At 48.4% G+C, this 27,042-nt stretch overlaps 1 protein-coding gene across 1 annotated transcript; it reads left to right on the forward strand.

The window, feature by feature from the left end:
- The first annotated feature begins 1,694 nt into the window (after positions 1-1,694).
- Positions 1,695-27,042, forward strand: LOC106557005 (LON peptidase N-terminal domain and RING finger protein 3). Its single transcript, XM_014076095.2, has 10 exons — positions 1,695-2,395; positions 8,018-8,136; positions 14,792-14,993; positions 15,572-15,665; positions 17,563-17,677; positions 19,013-19,134; positions 20,526-20,684; positions 21,774-21,936; positions 23,603-23,752; positions 26,025-27,042. Exons 1-10 carry the CDS (start codon positions 1,696-1,698, stop codon positions 26,181-26,183), a joined length of 1,983 nt encoding a protein of 660 aa, XP_013931570.2. The 5' UTR covers position 1,695; the 3' UTR covers positions 26,184-27,042.

Raw genomic sequence — 27,042 nt, forward strand, 5'->3', positions numbered from 1 at the left:
AAAGTAGACCCCACTTTATTTACACCAGTGTTTTCCAAACTTGGCGACTTCGGAAGAGGTGGTGAGTTCAAGTTCTGCCATAACAAATGAAAGGCAGCTGGGTGACTTTGAGCCAGCCCTTCCCTCTCTCGGACCGGCCCACTTCACAGGGTTGTTGCTATGTTGAAAATAGGAGGAAGGCGTGTTCACCGCCTTGAGTTACTCGTAAGAATAAAAAGTGAGATACTAATAAATGTGGACTTCCAACTTCTAAAATTTCCTGGGTAGGATGCCAGATATGGGCGCTTCCTCTATTGGCTGGGGAATTCTGGGGGTTGAAGTCCACACATCTTCAAGTTTGCCAAGTTGGAAACAAAAGTTTTTAAGGGCCGTTTTTCCTGCTTTGTGATGTCAGCGCGTGCCTGGCTACCTATCATGGTGGCCAAAATTGTGGAAACCTTTTGGGAAAAGTTTTATTTTTTTGAGGTGTGATGGCCAGTAGCACCACTTTGGTTTTGGAGTAGTACCATAAAATTATATATAAATGGAAAGATAATTTAATCAAGAATGTAATGCAACAAAGTTTGTTCAATTATCTGTATTCTATGAAAAGTTATAGCCAGCAATCAAACCCAGTGAATAGAAACAATCATTCAATATTGGTTTCACATTATAACAACTGCAAAACTAAAAGACTTAGTTCACTCCATGGGTGAAGACGTTGTAAGACCATAATTCACGTTAAAGGTAAGTATTAACTGACCTGGTGATAATTTTTGTATGTCTCGTTTTTTCTACGGGTTTCACTTTCCTTCTTTACAACTGCTGTTCTAATAGCAAATTCGTCATGAAAGGTATTGCATTACATTCTTGATTAAATTATCTTTCCATTGATATATAATTTTATGGTATTACTAAAAAAGGGGGAGGGGGCGTAATTAGCCATCAAACGTCAAAAATACTGCATTCGTTTCCCAAAAGGTTTCTACAATTTCAGCCACTACTGTAGTACAGATAGTCCTCAACTTACAATCACAATTGAGCCCCACATTTCTGTTGCTAAGTGAAACATTGTTTAAGTGAGGTTTGCCCCATTTTAACCACTTTTCTTGCCACCGTTATTAAATGAATCGGCAGTTGTTAAGTAAGTAGCACAGTCCTAAGCAAATCTGGCTTCCCTATTGACTTTGCTGGTCAGATAGTGGCCAAAGAGGATCGCATGAGCCTCGGACACTGTGGCCGTCATAAATGCAAACACGAAATTCGTTTAGTGACCACAGAGTCACAATCTGGCCCTGGGGAAAAAAGTGACTTGGGTCTTTTTCCCTTCCTCTTCCCCATCGATGGAGCCCCTCCCCAACCCCTCCTCACCTTACAACCGTTTGTTTAGTGACCACTCAGGATCGCAACCAGCCCTGGGGGGGGGAGAAGGGGGAATTGGGTCTTTTTCACACGCAACACTTTCCCCCTCCTCCTCTTTCCCATCGACGGAGAACTGCCCCCCCCCCCCACGGACCCCGCCGCGCGCAGCAGAAGCGCCTGTTACAAAAGGCAAAGCGTCCGGTTTTGTAACCAGTTCCTCGGCGTCGGCGCCGCCGTCCAATCCCGCGCCGCCGTCCGGAGCCCGCCAGCCAATCAGCGCCCGTCCTGCTTTATATAAGCCGGGCCCGCGCGGGGTGGGCGGCCTAGAGGGGGGCGTGAGAGCAGCTGGGCGGGATGGGTCGCGGTTCCGCAGCAGCAGCAGCAGCAACGGCGGCAGCAGCAGCTCCGGTCACGGGGGCGCCCCGCGGCACAAGCAACCGCCGCCGCCGCAGGAACCCCGACGGCCGCCTGCCGCAGCTCCGCACCCGCCGGGGCCGGAGCTCCTGGGCTGGCCGAAGCGGAGGCGGCGGCGGCGGCGTGGTTGAGCTGGCCTCTCGCCCGCCTTCGCCTCCTCCTACGGCGGCGGCCGCGATGCTGCACCGGTTCCCGGCGCTGCGCGGATTGGTGGAGCGCTTGAAGCGGCGCCTGGTGGGGAGCGGAGCCCGGGCGGCGGCGGGCGGGCAGAGCCCGTGGGGCGTCTGGGGCTGCGGCCAGTGCGGCGGCTTTCTCTGCGACCCGGTCTCGCTGCTGTGCGGCCACACCTTCTGCCGAGTGTGCGCCGAGCGGCGGCGGCGGGCGGGCGGAGCGCTCTTGCGACGCCGCGGGGCCACTCCGGCCACCGCCCACCCGAGCCCGCGGGCCGTCTGCAGCCTCTGTCCCGGCGCCCGCATCGTCCAGTCCCGGCTGCGAGTCAACGTCATCCTGGGCCACCTGTTGGCCAAGGGCTTCCCCCGGCAGGTGCGAGCGGCGCGGCTCCGCCACGAAGGGAACCTGTTGTGCAAGGAAGGGCGGCTGCAAGCGGCGCTGGAGAAGTACGACCAAGCCCTCCGCTTGGGTGAGTGGCTTTGCGCGGGGGGCCTCTCCGCGTGCGGGACGGGCTCAAGAGGGGCGTTCACACGTGACGCGGATCGCCCGCCAGACGTTGACTCGGAAGCGGAGGGAAAAGGCGTTTGAGGCGGGTGGGAATGAGTTCCCGGGTGGGTGAATGACTGGACGGGGGTGAGGGGGGGGGAAGCCTTCAACAAACCCGGGTTAACTTTCCTCCTCCTTTGAATGCAGAACAGAGTTGAAAGCGACCTTGGAGGTCGTCTAGTCGAACCCCCTACTCAGACAGGAGATCCTATGTCGTTTCAGACGGGTAATGGAGTGGGGAGGTGAAGCCTTCACCCCACCTGGGTTAACCTGTTCCCCTATTTACCCCGTGACTTTCCTTCCTGTTTGAATAAGAACAACAGAGTTGGAAGGGACCTTGGAGGTCTTCTAGTCCAACCCCTCCTGCTCTGGCAGCAGACCCCTAGACCGGTTCAGACAAACGGTGGTCTAATCTCTTCTTTAAAACTTCATCTGGGAGCCTTCCATAACTGTTTGGTCTCCTCTGAGCTGGGGAGAAAAGGGACCACTTGCGATTTTTAACCCTGTCTCTGTTTTCCTGCCCTTTGCCAGCAGGCAGAAATTCAACAGGGGAAGCAGGGGCTTCCCTGAGCAACAGCTGCGAACAGCTTTTTTTGTCTGGGTTTTTAGGTGGTGGAATCCACCTGCTTTGCTCAGTCGGTTTTTAAAAGAGTAGCCATGGCTTGCCGCTTCCTGTTTGTTAACTTTTGTTAACTTTCCTTTTTGTAAGAATCGGGGAGGAAAAAGTCGGTTGAACTGATGGGAGGCAATGCTGTGTCTCTTGATTGGCGCCACTCTGACCCACAGTCTGAGGCATCCCTGCCTAATTTCTAAAAAGAAAAAAGTTGGCAACCTTCCATAGAATTATTCAGTTGCTCAGCTATTTCCCTTTTCCCCTTCCGTCCCTTTCCATTTTCCTCTTTCCTTGCCTCCCACCCCCCTTACTTTCCTTCGGATTCACCTTTATTGCAAGTGTTTTTCTGTCTTTCATCAAAAGGACCCACTTGCTCTGTGAATTGTATTCTTTTAACCGCCAGGCCCTTCCTGCGCTCTGCAGGGAAGTAACATTCAGACAACCATTGTATGCCATACCAACTCTTACCTGTATTGGCAACCCATGATAGTAGGCTGGCTTATTCCGTTAGCCCAACATTGTGAGTTTGTATGAACCCTAAGTAGATAAGATAGGTTACACAACAGGCTTGGCTGAAACCTCAGTAAACTGTGTGAAGGTAATAACGTCTGGAGAAATTTTCCCCTAAACTGATAATTTATGCTACTCCTAATCAGTGTAAAAGCCAAAAAACGTTATTTATTATGAATGCATAGATTGCAGAGTTTGTCCCCCCCAAAACAGACCAACAAACCAACCATGGTCTTCACAGAGGTTTGATCCCACTTCCCCAGATCCGGGTTTGACCTGCGGCTCTTGATTGAGTTTAACAAGCATTCCTCAAACATCTTTTGACTTCTCTTCCTTGTGCAATTCATATTTTCTGCCTTGCACCCAGAACAACAGCAAGATAACAACCAAAAGGATATTATTAACACAATAACAGATTTGGAAAGGACCTTGGAGGTCATCTGGTTCAATCCCCTGCTCAAGCAGGAAACCCTATATCCTTCGGGCCAATGGCGCAGAATAGAAACCATAATTCAAATTAGCCCAGGTTTTCTAGGAGGCCTCCATTCAAGGCTTAAATGCAGAACACACCATCCAAAACTTGCCATAGAAACAGTCACTGGATCATTGGCCGGCTTCAAATACCTGAATGCAGACAGTCCTGAGCTCCCAAAAGTGGAGAAGACGCTTTCCCAACTTTTAGTGGTGATTTCTGGGGCTGGACTTTGTAGGAAAGCTCCTTTGGAAGGGAGATTGTCACTCAGGTTTCTCAGGTCTCACACTGATCTTTGGAATGGAGCACCGGAGAAACACCGGCGATAAACCTCCACGATCCTGGGTTCAAACCAATAACCTCAGAAGCAACCTAGAACTAAGGAGAAATTTCCTGACGGTGAGAACAATAAATGGAACAACTGGCCTCCAGAAGTTGTAAATGCTCCAACACTGGAAGTTTTTAAGAATATATATATATATATGAAGAGGTTGGAACAATTTCTCTGAAGTGGTATAGGGTTTCCTGCCTAAGCAGGGGGATGGACTAGAAGACCTCCAAGGTTCCCCCCAACTCTGTTGTTCTGTTCTATTCTTCCCAATAAGCCATGATTCCGTGTCGCGTACTGTAGGTGTGAGCAAATCAATGCATCTTGTTAGTGTCTGGCACCAGCAGAAGGAGGCTGTTGCTACTAATTCCCCACATCTGTGAAATGGGTTTTTCTTTGCCCAGAGTTGAATTGCAGTCTGTTCTCTTTAAATCCGAACCCCAAATAGGTCAGGAGGACAGCTGGTTGCATAAGCTGGCTTGGACCGAGTGTCTTGCCCCCTCGTTAACAGTTGTATAACTAGGGGTGGGGGAAGAAGAGAAGACCTTGAGACCTCAGACATCAACAGCAGGTCACTCTGCCCCGTGTCCTACAACAACCTGTTGTTGATTCCTTCCTCCAAGGTCTCTGGCTGGCCAGATGTTTCTTCTCCAGTTGGCACATTTTCCCCAACCTGCCCCACTCGTGCTTTCAACTGGCGGATCGGAAATCTTCGGTTGCTTTCTGAGCTTGGTGGGTTTCTCGCAGATGTCTGTGTGTGGCTAGGTGGCTAAGACACTGAGCTGGTTGATCAGAAAGGTGGGCAGTTCAGCGGTTCGAATCCCTAGCATCATGTAACGGAGTGAGCCCCCGTGACTCGTCCCAGCTTCTGCCAGCCTAGCAGTTCGAAAGCACGTAAAAAATGCAAGTAGAAAAAATAGGAACCCCCTTTGGTGGGAAGGTCACAGCGTTCCGTGCGCCTTCGGCATTGAGTCATGCCAGCCACATGACCACAGAGACGTCTTTGGACAGCGCTGGCTCTTCGGCTTTGAAACAGAGATGAGCACACCCCCCCCCCAGAGTCTGGAACAAGAAGCATGAGGGGAACCTTTATACATGCATGCATGCATGCATACATACATACATACATACATGATATAAAGATTCCTCTTTACATATATACAGATTTTTCTTTTACATACGTAAGTGCTTAGTAAATAGTGTATCGTCTGAATCAATTTTCTAATGCATAATAATAATATTTACTTCTGCATATTGGCATTAGTCCAGCTTCTAATTTCTACTTCTAATATCTAATCATGGATACAAACAAACCCCATGTTAAAAAATATTTTGCATCTTCTTTACCCTTTATCTTTCACCTTAACCTATCCATTCCCTTCTTGCAAACGTTTGATTACCCGAACCTCTAACCCCACCCCCACCACAAAAAATCTCACCAAGCTCAGAGAGCACAAAAGGGCCCCTTGTTCCAACCGGCAAATATTCTCCCTTGTGGGATTTACTGTCTATTGGATCGACGGATAAAAGGAGGGTTTTTAAGATCGGTTGTGCCAGATTGTGGCGTTAAATGCAGGCCGCCCTTGACTTAACAAAGAGTTCGCTTAGTGACCGAAGTTACAACAGCATTGAAAAATAAAATGACTTATGACTATTTTTCACACTTACGACCATGGAAGCATTCCCACAGTTGTGTGATTTATATTTGGAGGCTGACTCACAATTCATGGCGGTTGCAGTGTCACCTGGGGTGGTGGGTTCTGGGATCCCCTTTTTCGACTTTCTAACAAGCCAAGTTGGGGAAGCCAGATTCGTTTAACGACTGTGACTCGTTTAAGGACTGCGGCTTATTAGAAACGGGGCAAGTGTTACCTGTTTCTCACTTAGCAACAGAAGTGTTTGCCCTGGTCTAGGTTGTAAAAAATGGCAGAGGGGCCCCAAAGATTTTAGTGAGTGAGCCATTTCGTTTCCGAAGTTTCCGATCATAATCCTGCAAAGGATGGGGGAAAAAAATATCCAGACACACAAATGTTAACGGTACTTTAAAAGAGAATTACTGGAGCTTGTCACACTGCATTGCTGTCTTTCATTCCCATCTTCTCCGGCCAGGAATAGACCCACAATGAAAACCACAGGACCACAAATCGAATTGGGGAGGGGGGGGTCTTGGTGCAGCTTTTCAAACCCACCATCCCTCTCTGTTGTGAGATTTCTCACTTGTGACCAAAGCTTTCTGGCTTGAGCATCTACCATTCACTCTGGCTGTACTGCGGCAATCTAAGATGGCTACCCTTGCGGAAACGGTCAGAAATGACCTCCTCTGTCCGTTGCTCTCGGGTTTCCAACCTCAGCCGGGACCGTCCAGATGAGTTGGGGGGGCGGGTCTTTTAATGGTAGCAAGAAAGTTGTAAAAATCAGAGAATATCTGGGTTTTTTTAAAAAACAGGGTGCTTTCCAGCAAACACCAACTTTGAATTTCCCTGACACTTGGAAAGCATCCCAAAAAATTGGACAACGTGAAAATTCGGACAGTTTGGCATTTTTGTCTGTGTGTGAAACTTAGGTATGCACAAAGAGTTTTACGATGTTCCCCCCCCCTTTTTTTGTGTAGCAGTTGCAACATTGCTTTCCTTTTTTGTCTGTCTCTTTCTTTCTCTCCCCCCACCCCCACCCCCTTCTGGCTTCCGGGATTGTTATGGTGCTGTTTTGCTTTGGCATTTCACACATTTATGCAACCCTCAAAGTGCTTATATAAGAGAAACGGGATGGCTTAGAACAGCAGTCCCTTAGAGGAACACCAGGGTGGAGTGGAGAGGGAGAATAAAGCCAGCAAGCACTTCTCTGGTTCATTTAAAAAAACTTTTTTACAATTTTAAATCTCCAGGAAAAGATTTTTCCCCCTGAATATTTCCTTTAAGGATATATTCCCTGGAAGCCCAAAATGTGGAATAGCCCTGAGCGAGAACGAATAAGAGGAGTAGAACAGAACAGAATTCTTTATCGGCCAAGTGGGTTTGGACACACAAGGAATTTGTCTTTGATGCAGAAGCTCTCAGTTCACATAAAGAAAAAAAAATACATTCATCAAGAATCAGAAGATACAACACTTAGTGATCGCCAGAGGTTACTAATAAGCAATCAAATCGTACTAGGAAACAATATCGATTGTAAAGATACAAGCAACATAGTTACAGTCATAAGTGGGAAGAGATAGGTATTAGGAAGGATGAGAAGAACAATAGTAATAGTAATACAGTCTTGGTAAATAATTTGACAGTTTTGTGGGGAATATTTGTTGAGCAGAGTGACGGCATTTGGGGGAAAACGGCCCTTGTGTCTAGGTGGTCGGGTGTGCAGAGCCCTATAGTGTTTTAGAGGGTGGGAGTTGAAACAATTTGTGTCCAGGATGCCCGGGGGGGGCGGGGGGTGGTGTTTGTCTGTAAATATTTTCACGGTCCTCTTTTTGTATCAGCAGCTCTTTGGGAAATTTGAGTTTTCTGAGTTGGCGCAGGAAAAACATTCTTTGTTGTACTTTTTTGATGACGTTTTTGATGTTAGGCGTCCATTTTAAATAAATAGGTTTATCCACCAATTTAAGTCGATGTTTACCACTGTTTTACAGCTCCTTCTGATCATTTGCTGTATTGCAACCGGTCGCAAATCAAGTCTACTTTGAAATGCTACGAGGAAGCGTTACGGGATGTAAAAATGGCCTGTGAACTCCAGCCTTATTGGCTAAAGGTGAGTTTTAAACTCCAAAAAGTTGCCGGAGCCATACATCATGGGGTGTTTTTGTATTCTGATGCTGTTGAGAAAGCAGAGAAGTATTTACGTCGCTTGGAGCACTAAACCTCTAATTGATTCTCATCTCCCGCCATGCTGGTTTTGCGTCCGCTGTCCACACGGTGACGATGTGCTCTTTTGCTCTGTTTTTTCAGGGCCACGTCCGAAACCCTAACCCTAAACCAGTAAGGGTGTGGCTAGCTAAATGACTTACTCTCTGGAAACAAATACTGTGAGGGGGGGGGGGGAATCTGTTAATATACAGCCTGTACTGCCTTAAAATGGCTTCTACTGTACTGTCGGGGTGAAAGGGAATCGCCCTGGAAAATGCCTCATTTAATTTCAGCTTCACCCAGTACTACTTCATTAGCTATAAGCTTTGTTTTCCAGGGGTTCATTGAAGTTTCCATGAATTTTTGAATGTTTCTGCTGATGCCAAAGATTTTCAGGCATTTCTTGATCCAGCTATGGGGAACTGAATCAAATGCTTTCTTATAGACTATTCAAGCCTTGAACAGGTTGGTTCGTCTTTTCTTTGAATTCTTTAGGATTAGTTTGTCAATCAGCAGTTGGTCCTTTGTTCCTCATGAATTTTTGCAGCATCCTTTCTGTTCTACAGGAAGCAAGTTATTTCTTTCCAAGTATCCATAAATTTGGTTTGCAATGATACCAGTAAGGAGCTTGTATGTTGTTGGCAAACAGGTGATTGGCCGGTAGTTTCCAGGATCCTTTCCTTTTTGGATCAAAAATGTCCTTCCAGTTGTCATCCATTCATCATTTTCAGGTGTTTTTAAGATCTGGTTCATTTGGGGTGTCAATCTTTTGTGCACACTTGTAAGTGCCTTTAACAAGAAGCCACGTAGCTCATCTGGTCCAGATGCACTCCAGTTCTTCACTTTTCTTGACTGTCTTTGCACCATTTTCTTTTGTTATTTTCACATCTTCCATTTTATGGAAGTCTACTGCTATTATGCGCTTTAATAGAATCCTCAATCTGTTTGATCCATTTTGCATTTCTGTTGTGCTTCTTGTTGTTTTCCCACAAATTCTTCCAGAATTTCCGAGCTTTCTCTTTACCAGGCTTTTCATTTGTTGTTACTCCATCTCCACTTTCTAAGCTCTTATAAAACTGGTGCTGATTTGCTCTGAACTGTGAGTTTTCCTTGAATTGAGTTACTTGGTTTTCATTTCTTTTAATCTTTTCAGCAATGGCAACAACCCTCTGCTTCAGCTCTTCAATTACTATCGCAATCTCTTTATTCTCCAAATCGTATCTTGCTTCCAGGCTGCTTTTGACCTGCTTGTTCTTTAGCTGACCTTGCCTTAGGTTCTTCAAGTCTCCACGAAATTTTTTGAACTTCAATTCCAACCGAATTTTCCATTTAGGCTTCCTCTTCTTGCCTCTTTGGTTCTTTTGTATTTTCAAACCCAATTCTTTGGTGGTTATGAAGGCTGCTGCATACATCAGCTGGTTTGTTTCTCAGCTAATTGAGCAATATCTGTTGGTGTTTGTTCTTCAGTGCTTCCTTGTTCTTTATCTTCATCCATTTCACCATCCTCTTCCTCCCTTTCTTCCTCAGTTTGCTTTTGAGTCTGCAAATCATTCTTGATGTTATTCTTCTTTGTTGGTATCCTCAGACCATTAGTTGCTTTCTCTTCAATTCTTATTAATTCTGCTGTAGTGAAAAATTTGTGGCTTAGAATTACACGTCGTTGGTCCATTAGCCTTTGTTCACTGATATCACAATCCGTGTGGTTCACCTTCCAAATCTGATACATTCATTTTTGAAATCCACGTCTTGCTGGCTCAGACTGATAGTAAACTTTCATAATAGAGATGTTTCCTTCCCTAGTCCAGTTGCTCCAGCAACTGCCTCCTGTTGGCGCCCTCAGGAGCCCAGGTGGGCAGGTGAGGCATGGCAAGTAGAGTGGTGAGGCGCCTCTCAACGTGCGTGACATCGAGTTGGCCACGCCCACCCAGCCGGTCATTAGGTAGATTGTATTAGTGGTCTGCGGGACTTAAAATTATGGATTTAGTGGTCCCTGAGGTTCGGAAGGTTGGGGACCCCTGCCCTATAGCATCACAAGGTGGTGGTTGTGGGGAAAATACGAAGAAGGGCTACTAAGTGTACTCACTACCTTAAAAAAATAATAAAGATGGAAAATAAATCCGGACCTCTTTCCAAAATTATAATCTCCAGTTTTTGTAAAGAGATTTCTACCGAGTCATTTTGCAAAAACAGAAGGAAGAAGAGGAGGCATGTTATCGGCAAGAGAGACAGACTTATGCAACCTTGTGGTTTTGCCGCCCGTGTGCCGGGTGTGAAGCCACAACAGCGCAAGGGACTTGGAGACAAGCAGTAGTACGTCTCCTTGGCCTCGTCAGATAACAAAGCTGCAGAATTTGGCTGTTGCTCTTTCCCCCTGAGATAAAGGACAAAGGTTGAAAATGAAGTTAGGCTTTCATAAAAAATAAAGGAATTAGGGAACTACTTTCAGTTGTTGAGCATAGACAGAGACCACCTTGGGTCTGTTAATTGGGAGACCCCAGACCAGATTTAAGATACCATGCCAAGCAATTGTGATGCCAGCCGCTTTGAGGTTACTCTTCCTTTCCACTCAAAAAAATTAATATTTTTGTAATGACCATTTTCCTTCTTCTTCTTGTTCTTCTTCTCCTCCTCCTCCTCCTCCTCCTTGGTCTCCTCTTTCTTCTTTTCCTGCTCCACCACCTTTTTCTGGGTCTCCTATTTCTTCTTCTTCTCTTCCTCCTCCTCCTTTTTGTTCCTCCTCCTCTTGTTGTTCCCCACCTCCTCTTTCTTTTCCTCCTCCACCACCATTTTCTTGGTCTCCTATTTCTTCTTGTTGTTTTCTTCCTCCTCCTCCTCGTTTTCTTCCTCCTTCTTTTTGTTCCTCTTCTTCTTGTTCCCCTCCTCCTCCTTGTTCTTGTTGTTTTTCTTCTTGTTCTTCTCCTCCTTCTCTTCCTTCTTCTTGTTTTACTCCTTGTTATTGTTGTTGTTCTTGTTGTTCTTGTTCTTTTTCTTGTTCTCCACCTTCTCCTTCTTGTTCTCCTCTTCTTGTTCTCCTTCTTCCTCTTCTTCTTCTCCTTGTTTTTGCTGTTGTACTTCTTCGTCGTCTTCTCCTCCTCCTCCTCCTCCTCCTCCTCCTCCTCCTCCTCTCATATCCATCATCAGACTTTAGCAATAATATTGGCGATCCTATTTTTATCAACAGCCGCATGAAAAAGTGCTGCTGAGTTTTGTCCAAACGGGTCCCTTAGGTTTTGAAGCCCTGATGTTGTTCTTCTGCCTGGACCTCATTTACTTTCAATCTTTCCCTGGAGGATTAAGTGACGGATGCCATATTTTTCTGGGTGTCACATCACAGGTCCAAAACGTTCTAACTTTAGCTTTTTTTAATGGTTCTGATGATTTCCCTTGGCTTTCCCAGGGGGCTTATCCCTTCCTCCTTTCTGACTTTGTCAACCCAGCTTCTATGTATCAGCCGCCTGTCAATCCCCATTTCAAAGGCTTCTGGTCTCTTTGTTCTGACCTCGGCTTCCCCAAAAAGCACGAAGCAAAACCCCTTTTATTAAACGAATGTGAATTCCTCTCATTCACATTCAGCCAAGGCCTGGCAAACAGTCCTTCAAAGGAATATTTATGACCACAGACCTTATCTATCTTGGAAAGCTGCCACGCAAATATTTTCCAAGCGCAGCTCAGTGCAAGGAAAGATTGGGCACAGAGTCCCCGAGATTCATGGACAGATCTTCACACTCCTGAAACAAATCTAACGAACCAATGAATTGTTTCCTGCAAAAGTCCCCTCCCCTTTCGCTCCTCTTTTATTCCCTACGGGAGGGGCCAATCACCTTCCACCTGTGACTTTACTCCCAAGTCCACCCTGATTTCTGAGCTGTTCTTTTCTTCTGGCAGCTCTGCGCATGCGCACACTGGGAACAGGCTCCAGCTGTTCCTCTGCCTCACTGCTGTCTAGCTCCGAAGGCAGCTGATAACTGCCAGGCGGCCCTGGCCCCGTCTCTTCCTCCGATGCAGAGCCCTCGTGCGAGCCTTCCCCAGACTCCAGGACTGGCCCATGCTCTCCCCAACCTCCTCACTGTCCGACTCGGCTCCAGTTCCCCTGGCAGCTGGCTTTCTGTCGGAGATCCAACTCCCCCCTCCGTAGAGCAGGATGGAAAAGATGTAACATGTGAGAATCATCTGTTTTCCACTCTGAGGCTTATGTGATGACTGCCGAAGACCTTTTTCATTTTGAAGAAGACTGTTCCAGCTTTCTCCCTCCTTTTTCCTGGACTGCCACAAAAGGAAGCTGCATTTCAGGAGGGGTCTCTCTTCTGAGGTCGGCGTTTTCCGGGCTGTGTGTTACCAAGGAGCTTGGAATTTCGTACTTTGTAAAAGCCAGAGACAACTAACCTATGATTTTCATACCTTTGTAATTGTCTCTGACCTCCGCCTGACAGGCAGGGATGCCTTGGGATGCCAAAACATACAATCGTGCTCGGTGCCAGAGGATTAAATCTGGGACTGGTTTGGCGGATCTGTTGGTTAAGAAAACACTCGGTTTGGAGGCCCCGCTCTGACCTTGTGAACATCCCCTGGCACTGAGTCACAATGGTGGCTTGGCTTAACCTGCATCGCAGGAAGCTCTAAGATCAAAGCTGGCTGATCGCAAAAACCTTTGGCCTGCATGTGGGAATATTAGATATTTTAAGAGAGTCAACGTGTAATCAGATTGTGGTGCAGTGGCCTAGAAGTGGAGCTCTCGCCTCACAAATCAGGAGGCTGTGAGTTCGATCCTAGGTGGAGGCGGATATTTCTTTCTCTCTTTCTGGGCACAATGAGAATTTGTCTGCTGAACAAAACTCCGCATTGGCGACAGGAAGGGCAGCTGGCCAGTAAACACTCAGCTCCATTTATTTGCCCGGACTGCGCCACGAAAGGGATTATGGGGTCATTAAAGGAAGATGATGAACATGTAATCAGATTACAGATAATCCTCAATTTACGACTCCTCCCTTAGTGACAATTCTAAATGACACTAGACATCCATCAAGGGACTTGCAACCTTGAAGTTGCAAGGTAGTGGCATTCCCCTCCCCCAATGTGGTCACATGACTGCATATGAGTGCTTGGCAACCAGGCACCATTTATGGCGTTTTGCAGCACCCCACAATTGCATAACCAGATACAGATTAACAGAGTTGCAAGGAATCTTGTAGGTCATCTAGTCCAACCCCCTGCACAGGCAGAAGACCCTACACCATTTCTGACCGATGGCAGTCCAGTCTCTTCTTGAAAGCTTCCAGTGATGAAGGCAACTTCTGTTCCATGGGTTGATTCCTCTCACTGTCAGGAAATTCCTCCTTATTTCTAGGTTGAATCTCCCCTTGCTCAGTTTCCATCCATCATTCCCTGTCTGGCCTTTGGAAAATACTTTGACCCCCTCCTCTCCCTTACAGCCCCTCAAGTACTGGAATACTGGTATCGTGTCTTCCTTCTCTTCACTAGAGTAGCCATGCCTAGTTCCAGTTCATCATTTGTTTCATCCTCCAGTCCCCTCATCACCTTGATTGGTCTTCTCTGCGCTCTTTCCAGAGGCTCAACATCTTTTTGATAGTGTGGTGACTAAAACTGGATGCAGGATTCTAGGTGTGGCCTTATAGAGTTGCATCAGTACCTCCCTTAGTCTTGATTGTATCCCTCTCTTAATGCAGTTTAGGGTTGCGTTGGCTTTTTGGGCTGCTGCTGCTGCTGCTGCTGCACACGCCTGGCTCCTATTCAGCTGATTGTCCTTCTAAGACTCCCAGGATCCCACTCACACTCCCTGCTCTTAAGGCTGGTTTCTCCCAGGCTGTATGGGGACTTTTGGTACTTTTGGATTTATGGCGTCTTTGCCAGAAACCTGTCTTTACTTCTGATTTCCGGCAAATACGGCCCATGGCGAACTATGAGCTTGCTTAACGACTATGGCATTTGCTTAATGGCCGTTGCAGGAATGGCCTGTTTTCTTTTTTCTTTTCCTTTTAATGAAAACGGGTCAGCGTTTGTCCAACACTGAAAAAGAGCAGCTGGTTTGTGATTCCATAAACTCATGTAAACTCTGGTGGGTAATGTTAGTCAAGGGCGCATTGGCTCAGTGGCTAAGACGCTGAGCTTGTCAATCAGAAAGGTGGGCAGTTTGGCGGTTCGAATCCCTGGCGCCGCGTAACGGAGTGAGCTCCCGTGACTTGTCCCAGCTTCTGCCAACCTAGCAGTTCGAAAGCATGTAAAAAAATGCAAGTAGTAAAATAGGAACCCCCTTTGGTGGGAAGGGAACAGCGCTCCGTGCGCCTTCAGCATTGAGTCATGCCGGCCACATGACCACGGAGACGTCTTCGGACTGTGCTGGCTCTTCGGCTTTGAAACAGAGATGAGCACCGCCCCCTAGAGTCGGGAACGACTAGCACAGATGTGTAAGAGGAACCTTTACCTAATGTTAGTCAGGTGAGGTGACAGGCCATCGTGGTCTCGCCTGGTGGCATCTGGAGGACAAATGTTGCCCAGAGAAGTCTCAAAAACAGATCCCGGGCGATCCCTTCTTTTTGCCACAGGTTGACATGGACAAGGAAACCTGTGAAGACCAGAATGTGACCAACTGTGACAACTCAGAAAAACCTCTCCCTAGCCAGGAAGGAAGCAGAGATGCCTCCTCGCCCGGGGAGACCGTTGCTGAGCAAGAGACACCCCAAAAGAATAAACGCCAGGCTGAAGCGGCTGCGGTTTCGGATCTGCCCCCCAAAATAGCGAAAATGGGTAAGCTGTGTTAACAAGCAATCACACTCGGCAAGGGTCAGATCGCCAGGTGTCAATCAGACCAGGAAAATCTATGGAGATTCTGCATCATCATCCAGTTGGGACAGTTGCCCCAAAGATGCTTTTTCCAAAAGGCAACTGGACTTTGGGGTTTTTCTTTTTCCTTGGAAATGTTTGGCTTCTCATCCAAGAAACTTCTTCAGTTTGCTGAAGTTCAATGAATTTAATGTTCAATTGGCAAGTGTACCACTGTTGCCCTGAAGCACCAAATGTGCATTAGAATGGTTGCACATTTGCAATGTAGACATCTCAGTGGGGGTGGGGGGGGGAAATGAAGTTTACCTATTTTTTTCCCCCTAACAATCGCACTGGTCTCGGTCTCTCTCCTCTCTTTCTCTCTCCTTCCGTTTCTCTCTTCTCTCTCTCTCCCTTCTCTTCTCTCGTCTCCTCTCTCTCTCTTTTCTTTCCTCTCTTTCTCTCTTCTCTCTCTTTCCTCTCCTCCCTCCTCTCTCTTCTGTCTCCTCTCTCTCTCTCTCCTCCTCTCTCTCTCTTCCTTCTCCTTCGCTCCTTTCTGGTAGATGAAAGCGATGAGCAAGAAGAACCCAATGCTGAAAACTGCATCGCCTTTGATGGTGTGGATCCATCTGACATGGAGTGTTCCCTGTGCATGAGGTATCTGGTGTGTTTTTTCCATGGATAGGCCAGTTCAAAAGCATTAGTCCAGTTCTAAGAAGAGACCAAGCAAACAAGCTGATACTCAACCCAGACAAGACCGAGTGGCTGTTGTGTTTCCCTCCCAAAAATTTGACCACCATACCATCACTCAGGCTGGGGGGACAAAATTTAAACCCCTCAGAAAGGGCCCGCAACTTGGGAGTCCTCCTGGATTCACAGCTAACTTTTGACCACCATCTCTCAGCTGTGACCAGGGGGGCATTTGCCCAGGTTCGCCTGGTGCGCCAGTTGCGGCCCTACCTGAATCGGGAGGCCCTCACAACAGTCACTCGAGCCCTTGTGATCTCTAGGCTGGAATACTGTAATGTGCTCTACATGGGGCTGCCCTTGAAGAGCATCCGAAGACTACAGCTAGTCCAGAATGCGGCCGCGCGAGTGATCGTGGGCGCACCACGGTTCGCCCACATAACACCGATCCTCCGCGAGCTGCACTGGCTACCTGTTGGTCTCCGGGTGCACTTCAAGGTCCTACTCACCACCTATAAAGCGCTCCATGGTAGTGGATCTGGCTATTTGAGAGACCGCCTTCTGCCAATTACCTCCCTGCGTCCCATCAGATCGCATAGAGTTGGCCTCCTCCGTATTCCATCTGCCAGTCAGTGCCGACTGGCGACTACTCGGAGGAGAGCCTTCTCTGTTGCGGCTCCGACACTATGGAACAATCTCCCCATGGAGATTCGTACCCTCACCACCGTCCAGGCCTTCCGCACAGCCCTCAAGAACTGGCTAACCCGTCAGGCCTGGGGATAATCTTATTTCGCCCCTCCCGAATGCTGAGTGAATGTTGAGTTTTATTGTCTAATTTACTTTGTGCACATTTCTTTTTTCGTATTGTCCTACACTCCCCTTCCTTTTTGATTGTAAGCCGCCCTGAGTCCCCTCAGGGAAAAGGGCGGCCTATAAATAAATAAAACAAAACAAAAACAAAAACAAAACAAACAAACAAACCACACCCGAAGCATTTTGGTTGCATCGTCTTCAGGTTTTTTGCAACAAATAAGTTGGAAGGCAGCTTGGAGGTCTTCTAGTCCCTCTGAGCAGAATCGACGGTTGTGATTTGAAAGTTTGCTCTCGTGGCTGAGGCAGCAGGCTAGAATCTGTAAGGTAGTGAGTTCTAGTCCTGCCTTAAACCACAAAAACCAAACACACACCTGCAGTTACATAACTGCATTTTGAGCTCTCTGCAACCAGCTCGCATTTATCACTGTTTGCAGCGTCCCACAGTCACATGTCTGTGATTGATGACATTTCCGTCACAAATACACCACCATTTTTACTCTCGTGAGCAGCCCAGAGTCAGAGTTTACGGGCCTCTCTAAGTGGTTTGCGGAGTCAGCCGATTGCCTGTTTAATAAACACGCAGTGTACAACGGATCTCACTTAACCCCCGGCGGCTTTTGTGTAACCATCTCCCCAAAAGTCATAAAACCAGCTTAGCCACGTGATCACCTGCGTTAGGGACCCTATTTGGCAGGCTCCGTTAACGGCCGGAACCCACCTGTATTCGGGTAAATGCGTCCTCCCTAAGTCGTCCTAAGACAAAGGGCGTTGTACACTCACAACGAAGAGAGAAGCACAAGGTCACAGAAATAATTTCAAGGGAAGAACCACCCCAAATTACCAATGGAGAGGGAGACCTGGAAAACCAGGAGAGTGGATTTCACTTATCCCGGAGAAGAGTGTTGTGGTCCACCGGAAGCCTTGACCGGCTTGACCAAGCTCATCTACCACAATGCTTTTGTTGGCCTGAGGTCAGATGTCGTGCTTTCGTGTCTTCGCGTGTTTGAAATTGTGATTTCTTCTGACTTCTGAGATTTGCCTTTCTCCCCCATAGGCTCTTCTATGAACCTGTCACCACGCCGTGTGGACACACCTTTTGCCTAAGATGCCTTGAACGATGCCTGGATCACAACCCAGAGTGCCCCTTGTGCAAAGACAGCCTCTTAGAGGTACCGTATTTTTCAGACTATAAGACGCGCCTAGCTTTTGGGGAAGAAAACAAGGGGGGAAAAATCTGCCTTTGCCTCCTTGCAGCAAACAGCCCGTTTCAATTTCAACACAGCCTGTTTGGCACAAGAAAAAAAAAAATCTGCCTCCCAGAAATTTGCCTCCTCGCAGCAAACGGCTGGTCAGCTTCAGCACAGCCTAATTTAGCACAAGCAGCTGATTGGCAGTTGGAGCTGCCTCCCAGAATACCGCTGATCAGCTGTTCCAGTCTGGGAGGGATCACCACCACCCATCATCACTGCCGCCTATCGCCACCTCCATGCACCCCATTTTTGCCCTATTCCAAGCAGGAGTGATCCCTGCCACCTGTAACGGGCAGAAAATGGGGTGCACGGAGCCCAAAAACGGGTTGCGTGGAGGCAGCGATAGGCAGCAGCGGCAATGGGCAGCGACAGGCGGTGGTGATCCCCACCTCCTGGAACAGTGATCGGTGGTGTTCCGGGAGGCCAGTCCAACCACCAATGTTGCTTGTGTGAAATCAGGCTGTGCTGAAGCTAACCAGGCTGTTTGCTGTTTGCTGCAAGGAGGCAAAGGTCGTAGGGTGGGAGCCAGTGGGTGAGCAGCACTTCGGCAACTCTTGCAATCGCACGCACTCGCGTGCCCACCCCCATAATTTAGTGCTTCCCCACGCTGTGCCCCCTGCGCATGTATGCGTGAACCCCTTTGCTGCCCCACACATGCACACATGGCTTTCTTGGAGCCTGGGAAGGGTGAAAACGGTCTCCCCCGCCAACTCCGGCGGGCTGCAAACAGCCTGTTTTCTGACTTTCAGTGGGCCTCGTAGGTCCGTTTTTTGCCCTCCAGAGGCTTTCTAGGAGCCTGGGGAGGGCGAAAAACGGCCCAACACGCAAACCGGAAATTCGGGAACAGACTTCCGAGTTGCCCATTGGGCCGTTTTTCTCCTTCCAGAGGCTTCAAGGAGGCTTTTTGAAGCGTTCGGAGGGTGAAAAACAGCCCAACGCCCAAACCGGAAGTCCATTCCCGAAGTTCCGGTTTGCGCGTTGGGAGGTTTTGTTTTGTTGGGAGGCTTCAGGGTAGCCTCCGGAGGGCAAAAAACAGCTGAAGATCAGCTGGCTAGCACACACACGCATGCTGGAGCCGACAGGGCAAAGCCTCGCAGGCCCTCAGAAATGGCTCTGCGTGCCACAGGTTTGCCATCGTGGCATTAGCCCGTCCAGGTGAATAAGGATGGAACCACCAAAAATTGCCTTCTGGGTGGTGGCTCCTGTGTCACCTTCCCTCCCGAGGTTTCTGAACGGTCTCTCTTTCTCACCCAGTGCCTGGCCATGAAGAAACTTTGCAAGACGGTGTTGATGGAGCAATTGATCGCCAAGTACCTTCCAGCAGAACTCGCCGAAAGAAAAAAGCTTAATGAAGAAGAGATGGCTGAATTTTCCAAGTAGGTCACCCCAGTTTTCTCTGTCCTGCAATCATGAGGAAACAAATTATTTGGCAGCTCAGCTGGAGTTGACATCCTTTTGTGGCTGCAGGACTAGGTTAAAAATAGTTTGGGTGATAAAAGGCGTTTCAAATGATTCCTGCTTTCAATATTCTGCTTCGGGCTAGGTAGCTGCGTGCGGAGGGGACCTTCTGGTATCTGAAGCTCTTAAAATAGAGTTTCTCAACCTTGGTGACTTTCAGAAGTGTGGACTTCAACCCGCCCAAACTGATAAGTTATCTTTCAAGGAAGAGGTTGGGGGTTGGTATTGACATGGAGTGGGGCCCATAAACCCTCTGAGGCTCAATGGACATTTAAATTTGGGGGGAACATTACAACTTTAGTATCACCATTTTATATTATGCATTTAGTGGTTTGTTTTTTTTAAAAGAGGGTTGTGGACTTCATCAGATTCTCCACTGCCGTGTTTCCCTGACAATAAGACAGGGTCTTATTTTCTTTTGACCACCAAAATGAGCACTTGGCCTTATTTTTGGGGAGGTCTTATTATTTTTGAGGTGTAGGAAGCGGCGAGTATGGTCACTTCATGGCTGCTGCTGTGTTGCAATATTTTCAGGGAGGGTTTATTTTTGGGGAGGACTTATTTTAGCTCATGGGCTCAAAAGCCCGATTGGGCTTATCATCTGGGAAGGTCTTATTTTCAGGGAAACGGGGTAAAAACAGCAGGCTGGCTGGGGAATTCTGGCAGTTGAAATCCAGACATCTTAAAATGACAAAGGTTGGGGTACACTGATCTAGAGGAAATGTTGTTGTTAGTTGCAAAGTCGTGTCCGATCCATCGTGACCCCCTGGACAACGTTCCTCCAGGCCTTCCTGTCCTCTGCCATCCTCTGGGGTCCATTTCAGCTCACACCGACTGCTTCAGTGACTCCATCCAGCCACCTCCTTCTCTGCCGTCCCCTTCTTCTTCTTCTTTTGCCCTCCATCCTTCCCAGCATGAGGCTCTTCTCCAGGGAGTCCTTCTTCCTTCTCATCAGGTGGCCAAAGTCTTTGAGTTTCCTCTTCTGGATCTGGCCTTCTAAAGAGCAGCCAGGGTGGATCTCCTCTAGGACTGACCGGTTGGATGGCCTTGCAGTCCAAGGGACTCAATGCAGGAGTCTTCTTCTCCAGCACCAGAGTCCAAAGGCCTCCATTCTTTGGCGCTCAGCCTTCCTTATGGTCCAACTTTCACAGCCACGGAGAAAACATAATGCTGTGCAATTTGAAGGGGGGGAAATCTACTTATGGAAGAGTGTGACAAAACTGCAAATGCATAAGTATTTAATCCTTCATGAGTTATCTTGCAAGCAAGCGAGCGTGGTACTTGTTTCATACAAAGTTTCTCACTGCAGCTTGAATAAGAATGTCCCCATCTTTGTCTGCACGATGGCCTACCCCACCGTTCCTTGCCCTCTGCACATCTTTGAGCCCTGCTACCGACTGATGGTTCGGAGATGTATGGAGACGGGCACCAGGCAGTTTGGCATGTGCATTAGAGATCCCGTCAAAGGGTAAGTAGCCTATGATGGACATCAGAACTGAGGCCACGTGATTCAGTTTCAGGGCCAGGTGCAACAGGAGCCCCTTGGGAATAATGGTAGTCACTAACTTTGTATGCAAGAATCTCTCCACATTAATGGCCAGTTAAGTCTTCCTGCATCTCAGGGAGGTCAAGCTTCTGCCATTTGTGACTACACAGTGATTCCCAGCTAGACCCTCGCCTGGCTCCTCCCAACCTAGCCGGCCATTTTCCAACATCATTCTTCAAAGAGAAGAAAACTGAATTCATATTTCCAGTTAACTAAGCGATGTAGCATTCAAATTAAATTCAAATAGTAGGAGAAGGACTGGAAAATTATAAGTGAAATTACTCACCCTCCCAATATTGACATTTTTGAAAAGTCCCTAATATTTTATTTATTTATAATCCGCCTTTATTATTTTTACAAGTCTCTCAAGGCTGCAAACCTTTCTAACATACCTTCGTTCTTTCTCCTATTTTTCCCCACAACAATAACTCTGTGAGGTGGGTTGGGGTGAGCGAGAATGACTAGCCCAAAGTCACCCAGCCGGTTTCCATAGCTAAGGTGGGAGTAAAATTCATGGTGATTGGCCCAAAGTCACCCAGCTGAGGTGGGACTAGGATTCACAGTCTCCTGGTGATTGGCCCTAAGTTGCCCAGCTGCCTTCAATGCCTAGGGCAGAACTAGAACTCACCATCTTCTGGTTTCTCCAGGTAGAGATTTAATTAAGCACTACTACTACTACTACTCTGCCTCCTCCTCCTCCTCCCGCAAACTCCACTCCCTTCTAGCACTGATGATGTTACATAGTTAGGTCATGAAATGTCTGCCAGAAAACAAGCAAGCTCAGAGAGCACCATGAATCCCACAGTGCTCCTCCTCCTCCTCCCTCCATGAGGGTCGTCATCCCTCTCATAAAGACAGATAATTGGAGAGCTCACACCTAACTTAGCCAGTTGCGGCTTTTCTTCAGCTAGCACTTGATGCCCGAGGCAGTGAGGTGTGTGGCTTCACGGGAGCCGCGTGCAGATCTCGGATTCATCCTCTTCTCTTGGCTTCCACTCTTCTGGCAAACAGGTTCGCAGATTACGGATGCATCCTAGAGATAAGGAACGTGGAGGTCTTCACCGACGGGCGCTCCGTGGTGGATAGCATCGGCAAGAGGCGGTTTAAGGTCCTACAACACAGCAAGTGTGACGGCTACAACACAGCGGATATCGAGTACATTGAAGACAAGAAGGTGGGTCAAAGGTAGAAGGTGTTCTCACCCAGCAGCACGAAGCCGAGTCCTCATCCCAATAAACCCTTTTTATTTAGTTTACAGTGAATTCCTCTCCTGCAAAGTCTTCCCCACCTTCTTTCAAGACAGTTCACAATTACTGACCTTCGTTAGGCTTGGAGCGTGGCCAGGCCGATATCTTTCAGACGCCTCAGTACTTGGCAAGAATCCAGGAATGAACTCATTGTCTCCTGCAAACTCCACTCCCCTTTTGCTCCCCCTTTGTTCCCTATGGGAGGGGCCATTCACCATCCACCTGTGGCCTTACTCCCAAGTCGACCCCTGTTCTTTAGCTGGTCCTTTTGTCTGGCCACTCTAAATATGCGCACACTGTGTTCTTCTACCTCACTGATGTCTGTCTCCGAAGGCAGCTGATGGCTGGCACATGGCCCTGGCCCCCTCTCTGCCTCCAACGCAGAGCCCTCCTCAGAGCCTTCCCCAGACTCCAGGACTGGCCCAGGTTCCTCCTCACTGTCCGAATCTGCTGCCAGATCCGCTGGCGGCCACAACAGAAGGGGGGGAGAAGGTCACCTGTCTGACATAGTTGTAAGAGGCACATGAATGTGTGTGTGCGTGCACACACACACACATACTCCAAAGGCTTTTTGGTTTTTTGTCAATCCGGGAAGTCCTCAACTTAGGGCCACAATTGAGCCCAACATTTCCGTTTTTCATTTGTCTGCCAACTCTTGTCTCCATTTTGCGAATTTTCTTCCCGTGGCTCTTAAGCGAATCCCCTGCAGTTGGTGAGTTGTTAGTAACTGGGCTTTCTAAGAGGATCTGCCTTCCCCCATCCATTCTGCCGGTCAGAAGGTCACCAGAGGGGGGTCACGTGACACACAGCCATCGGCCCTAAATGTAACCCAGTTGCCAAGCGTCTGACCCCTGGGACGCTGCAACCGTCATAAGTATAAGTCAGTTGCCAAGCGTCTGAATTTTGATCCCGTGACCATGGGGATGCTGCAAAGATCATCACTGTGGAAAAACAATCCTGAATGCCCTTTTTTCAGTGCCACATTGTAACTTTTAAACGGTCACTAAGTGAACTGTTGGAAGTCAAGGACTACATGTGTTGTTTTTAAATTTACTAGCCGATAACCCGGCATTGCCCGGGTATTTATTTATAGGGGGAAAATGTCCAGACCAAACGTAATTTCTAACGTTGGATTTTCCCCCTTACCAGAGGGAGCCCCCTTGTGGAGTATTGTGAAGCTGTTACCATGGCAACTCCACTGCGCTGTACAGTAGTCTATTTTACAGTAGTACAGTAGAAGCCATTTTAAGGTACAACAGGCTGCATCTTAACAGAATGCCCGAGGGGTGTTAGGGGTGTCTTACCCCCACAGTATTTCTTTCCAGAGAGTAAGTCATCTGTGTACCAAGTTTGTTTGAAATTGCTCGAGGCGTTCCAGAGTTATGCTGGAACATACACAGACGTTTCTATAGAGAGAGATTTACTTTGGGGGAGGGAGCAATAACCCTGGGAGGTAGGGCAGCAGAGTCCTGGCCAACCATCATTTTCCTATCGTTATTATCCTAAACATGTCTGGGAAAAAATTATTTCTCTTCCTTCCCCTGTATCTCCAGCTCCAGCCTAAACTTTTGCTCTGTTCTGTGCCCGTTTCAGGTCCAGGGAGAGGCCTCTGAATACTTGACGATTCTCCACAGTGCCGTGTACGATCAGGCCCGCACCTGGTTCAACACTCTGAAATCTTCACTCAGAGTACGCATTATCCATCATTTCGGTCCAATGCCTGTTAAAGAACCAGACCCACAGGTACGATGAGCAAGCACAGAATTAACTCTGCTCACTCCTGAGTGTTCTGACCAGGGGTGGGTTTCAACCGGTTCACGGCGGTCCCTGCGAACCGGTTGGTCGGCGAACCCGGAAGTAAGTAACTTCCGGGAATGGCGAAGGGCCCACCCGCGTGCCCGCTCCTTACCCGGTTTTGACAAGTTCTGCGCTTCCACGCATGCGCAGGACGCATACAGCACCTGCGCGATCCTCCAGGAGCAGCTGGAGCATCGCACAGACACTAGTACGCATGCGTGCGTGCGCGAGGACGCTGCCGGCCCCGTTCCAACCGAACCGGTTGGAACGGGGCGAGAAACCCACCCCTGGTTCTGACCCAGCTCCCCAAACACGACAAACCTTCTGAAGTGAACCCAAAGATTCCTTTATTAGGAGCGCCGGCAGCCCCGGCAAAAAGTTTCTCTCTCACCGCAGGATAACAAGTCCTTCTGGCAGGGGGCTGAGTAGTTCTCTGCCACATCTATTCATCTCCGCCTCCTGCTGTTTGTCCCCAGAGCTCGGGTGGGGCTTCGCTAGCAGTGGTGGCTCTTCTGTCCCAAGGACCAGCCCATAGATTTCCACTGCTCTCCTCTCCTCTGCCTTCTGTGCATCTGCGTGTCAGGCACTGGGCCCGGCTGTTCCTCCTCTTCCTCATCAGCCACCTACAGACCTGGGGGCGGTTGACTCTCCATCTGAGGGCTGACGGATGGTCCAGGCTCTGCCTCTGCCCCCCCCCCTCTCTCTCTGCCAGCTCCACTCCCTCTTCCCCCTCGGAGCTCTCAGGTTGCCTTGATGCTGACCCTGACTCCCACACTGCCTCCTCCTCCTCCTCCTCCTCTGACTCGGCTGCTGCAGGGGCCGGTGGCCAAGAGGCCGCAACAAGAAGCTTTGCAAAGCCAGCCTTATCCTAGTCAGGATGTCCTCTGTGCCGGGTAGAGTGTTAGGAATCGTCGTCCACGACCAACAACCACAACTGAAATTTCCATTGGTAAACAAGATGATGATTAAGTGCACAATTATATGACCTTTCCCCCCTGGTTGTTAAGTGAATCATGCTGTTGTTAATAGAATCCAGCTTCCCCCATTGACTCCGCTTGTCGGAATGTCTTGAATTGCTGATCACGTGGCCTCATGACAATGCAACCCATTGTAGATACACGCTGGTTGCCAATTGCCTTTATTTCGATCGCTTGGGGAATGCTGCAATGGTTGTAAATCACTATTTCAGCGTCGTAGTAATTTTGAACGGTTGCTAAGCAAATAGTTGTAAATTAAGCACCACTGGTGGCAAGTAATGCATATACCACAGGGCTGGAAATCGGGAGATTCAAGGCGGTTCCAACAAGTATCAAGATGTACCGAAAGCTTAAGCTCACTACAAGAATCTGTCCAACTAAAAGTCAAGGGAAATGAGCAGGGGATAAGGAAGACATTCAAGGTGGGCTGGACGTGGATCTCGTGGGGATGCACAGGGACTCGTGACTGATGACACTTTTGACCCTCCTCCTGCCCCAGCCCAGTCATCTCCTACCGCAGGAGCATCAAACTCAATTTTATTGAGGGCCGCATCAGAGCTGTGGTTGACCTCGGGGGCAGGATGGATGTGGCCAACTGGGTGGGCTTGGGCAGCTTGATGCCACTCCCCAAATTGCTGGCATGTTTCTTCTTTGCACTGGGTAGACCAGAGGTGGGATTGAAAAATGTTAGCAACCTGTTCTCTGCCCGAATGCTAGGTGGGTATGGCCATGGAGGGCATGGCCTACTCGGTCTCTTGCACCCCCCCCTGGCTCCGGAGGTTTTCCTCGAGCCTCCGGGAGGGCATAAACAGGCTCCCCGGGCTTCAGAGGCCGGAAACAGGCCCATATCTGGACTTTCGGTACTTCGGGTAGGTGCATTTTTCATCCTGCTCAGGCTCTGGAGGCTTTTTCTGAGCCTCCGGGAGGACGAAAACGGCCTCCCCCGTGTTCCAAAGGCGAGAAGCAGGCCCATTTCCGGACGTCCGGGCGGCCTGTTTTTCGCCCTCCCAGAGCCTCCACCTGGGCAGTTACCTGGCGTGATGAACTGGCCGCTGGGAGACTCAGGGGAGGGGTGGGGAGGGGTGGGCGGGGCCAGCCAGTCCTTGCAAGCACCGGTGTAAAGTGGCTGAATCCCACCCCCTGGTGTAGACGGGGCCACATTGCAGCCCCCATTGCAGGCCTTAATTTCTGACACCCCTGTCCTACAGGTTTGAAGCAGGTGTGCCTTTTTTTCATTACAGGTGAGCCCCGATGGTCCTGCCTGGTGCTGGTGGATCTTGGCCGTCCTTCCTCTGGAGAACAAAGCCCAGCTTCCCTTCCTAGCCATGACCTCCTTGAAGGCGCGTCTTAAAGGCATCCGGAGCATTTTAACCTTTCTCTTCCTCACTCAGACGAAGTGAAGGGGGGGTGTAAATGCCCTTGCAATCCGAGGCCTTCTCTCTCTCTCTCTCTCTCTCACACACACACACACACACACACACACACACACACACACACACACTCTCTCCTTCCCACTGATTGTGCCCGAAGGCAAAAACGAACTTTACGGAGGGCCTTAAATTCTCAGGTCTCAAAGCTCTTCCCACCTCTTGAATGGAAAAAAGAAAAGGGAAAAAAAAATCCCCCTTTTTCTAAGCTGCAATAATCTCCCAACTGCTCCCATCTTGGTCTGCAAAGCAGAAACTCAGTGCTCAGTGCCTGACAGGAGACCATCAGGAGGGCAATGCCAAGCAAGGTTTCCTTCGGAAATCCCAGGGAGTTCTATGGGCCACGGAGGCCCCTGTCTATATATTGTGATAGAATTTGACAAAGTAGACGTGTGTTTATTCGTCACAGCGTCCTTTTAAATTGAGAATTATTATTTAATTTAATCTTTATTTGGAACCGTTGCATTAAAACGAATCCAGTTAATGTGAAGCTTAAAATATTCACAAATCAGGAGGGACCGAGCAGCCCCTTTGCTGGAGAATATATATTTCCTAAAAGCTTTTGTCTTTTTAATTTTAAAAATTTGCCGGTCAAATGGATTCTTCCTGACTTTTTTTTTCTTGCTACCACAGACTAACCTGACAGTCTTTTACAAAGTCTGAATTATTTAGCAATTGTTTTTCCTAAGGATTCAGGAATGACTGTATAATTTTGGTCGCAGATGTCTCTGCTTGAATTTTGGTTTTGCACAGGTTGTTTTTTGTTCCAGTTGTAACTGCGAGAACCTCTGGGTGTTTACTACAAAGTAAATCCTATTGCATTTAATGATTA

Source organism: Thamnophis sirtalis, unplaced genomic scaffold, assembly GCF_051295495.1.
Source record: "Thamnophis sirtalis isolate CommonGarterSnake01/CBP01778 unplaced genomic scaffold, rThaSir2_p1.2 scaffold_13, whole genome shotgun sequence".
Taxonomy (NCBI): Eukaryota; Metazoa; Chordata; class Lepidosauria; order Squamata; family Natricidae; genus Thamnophis; species Thamnophis sirtalis.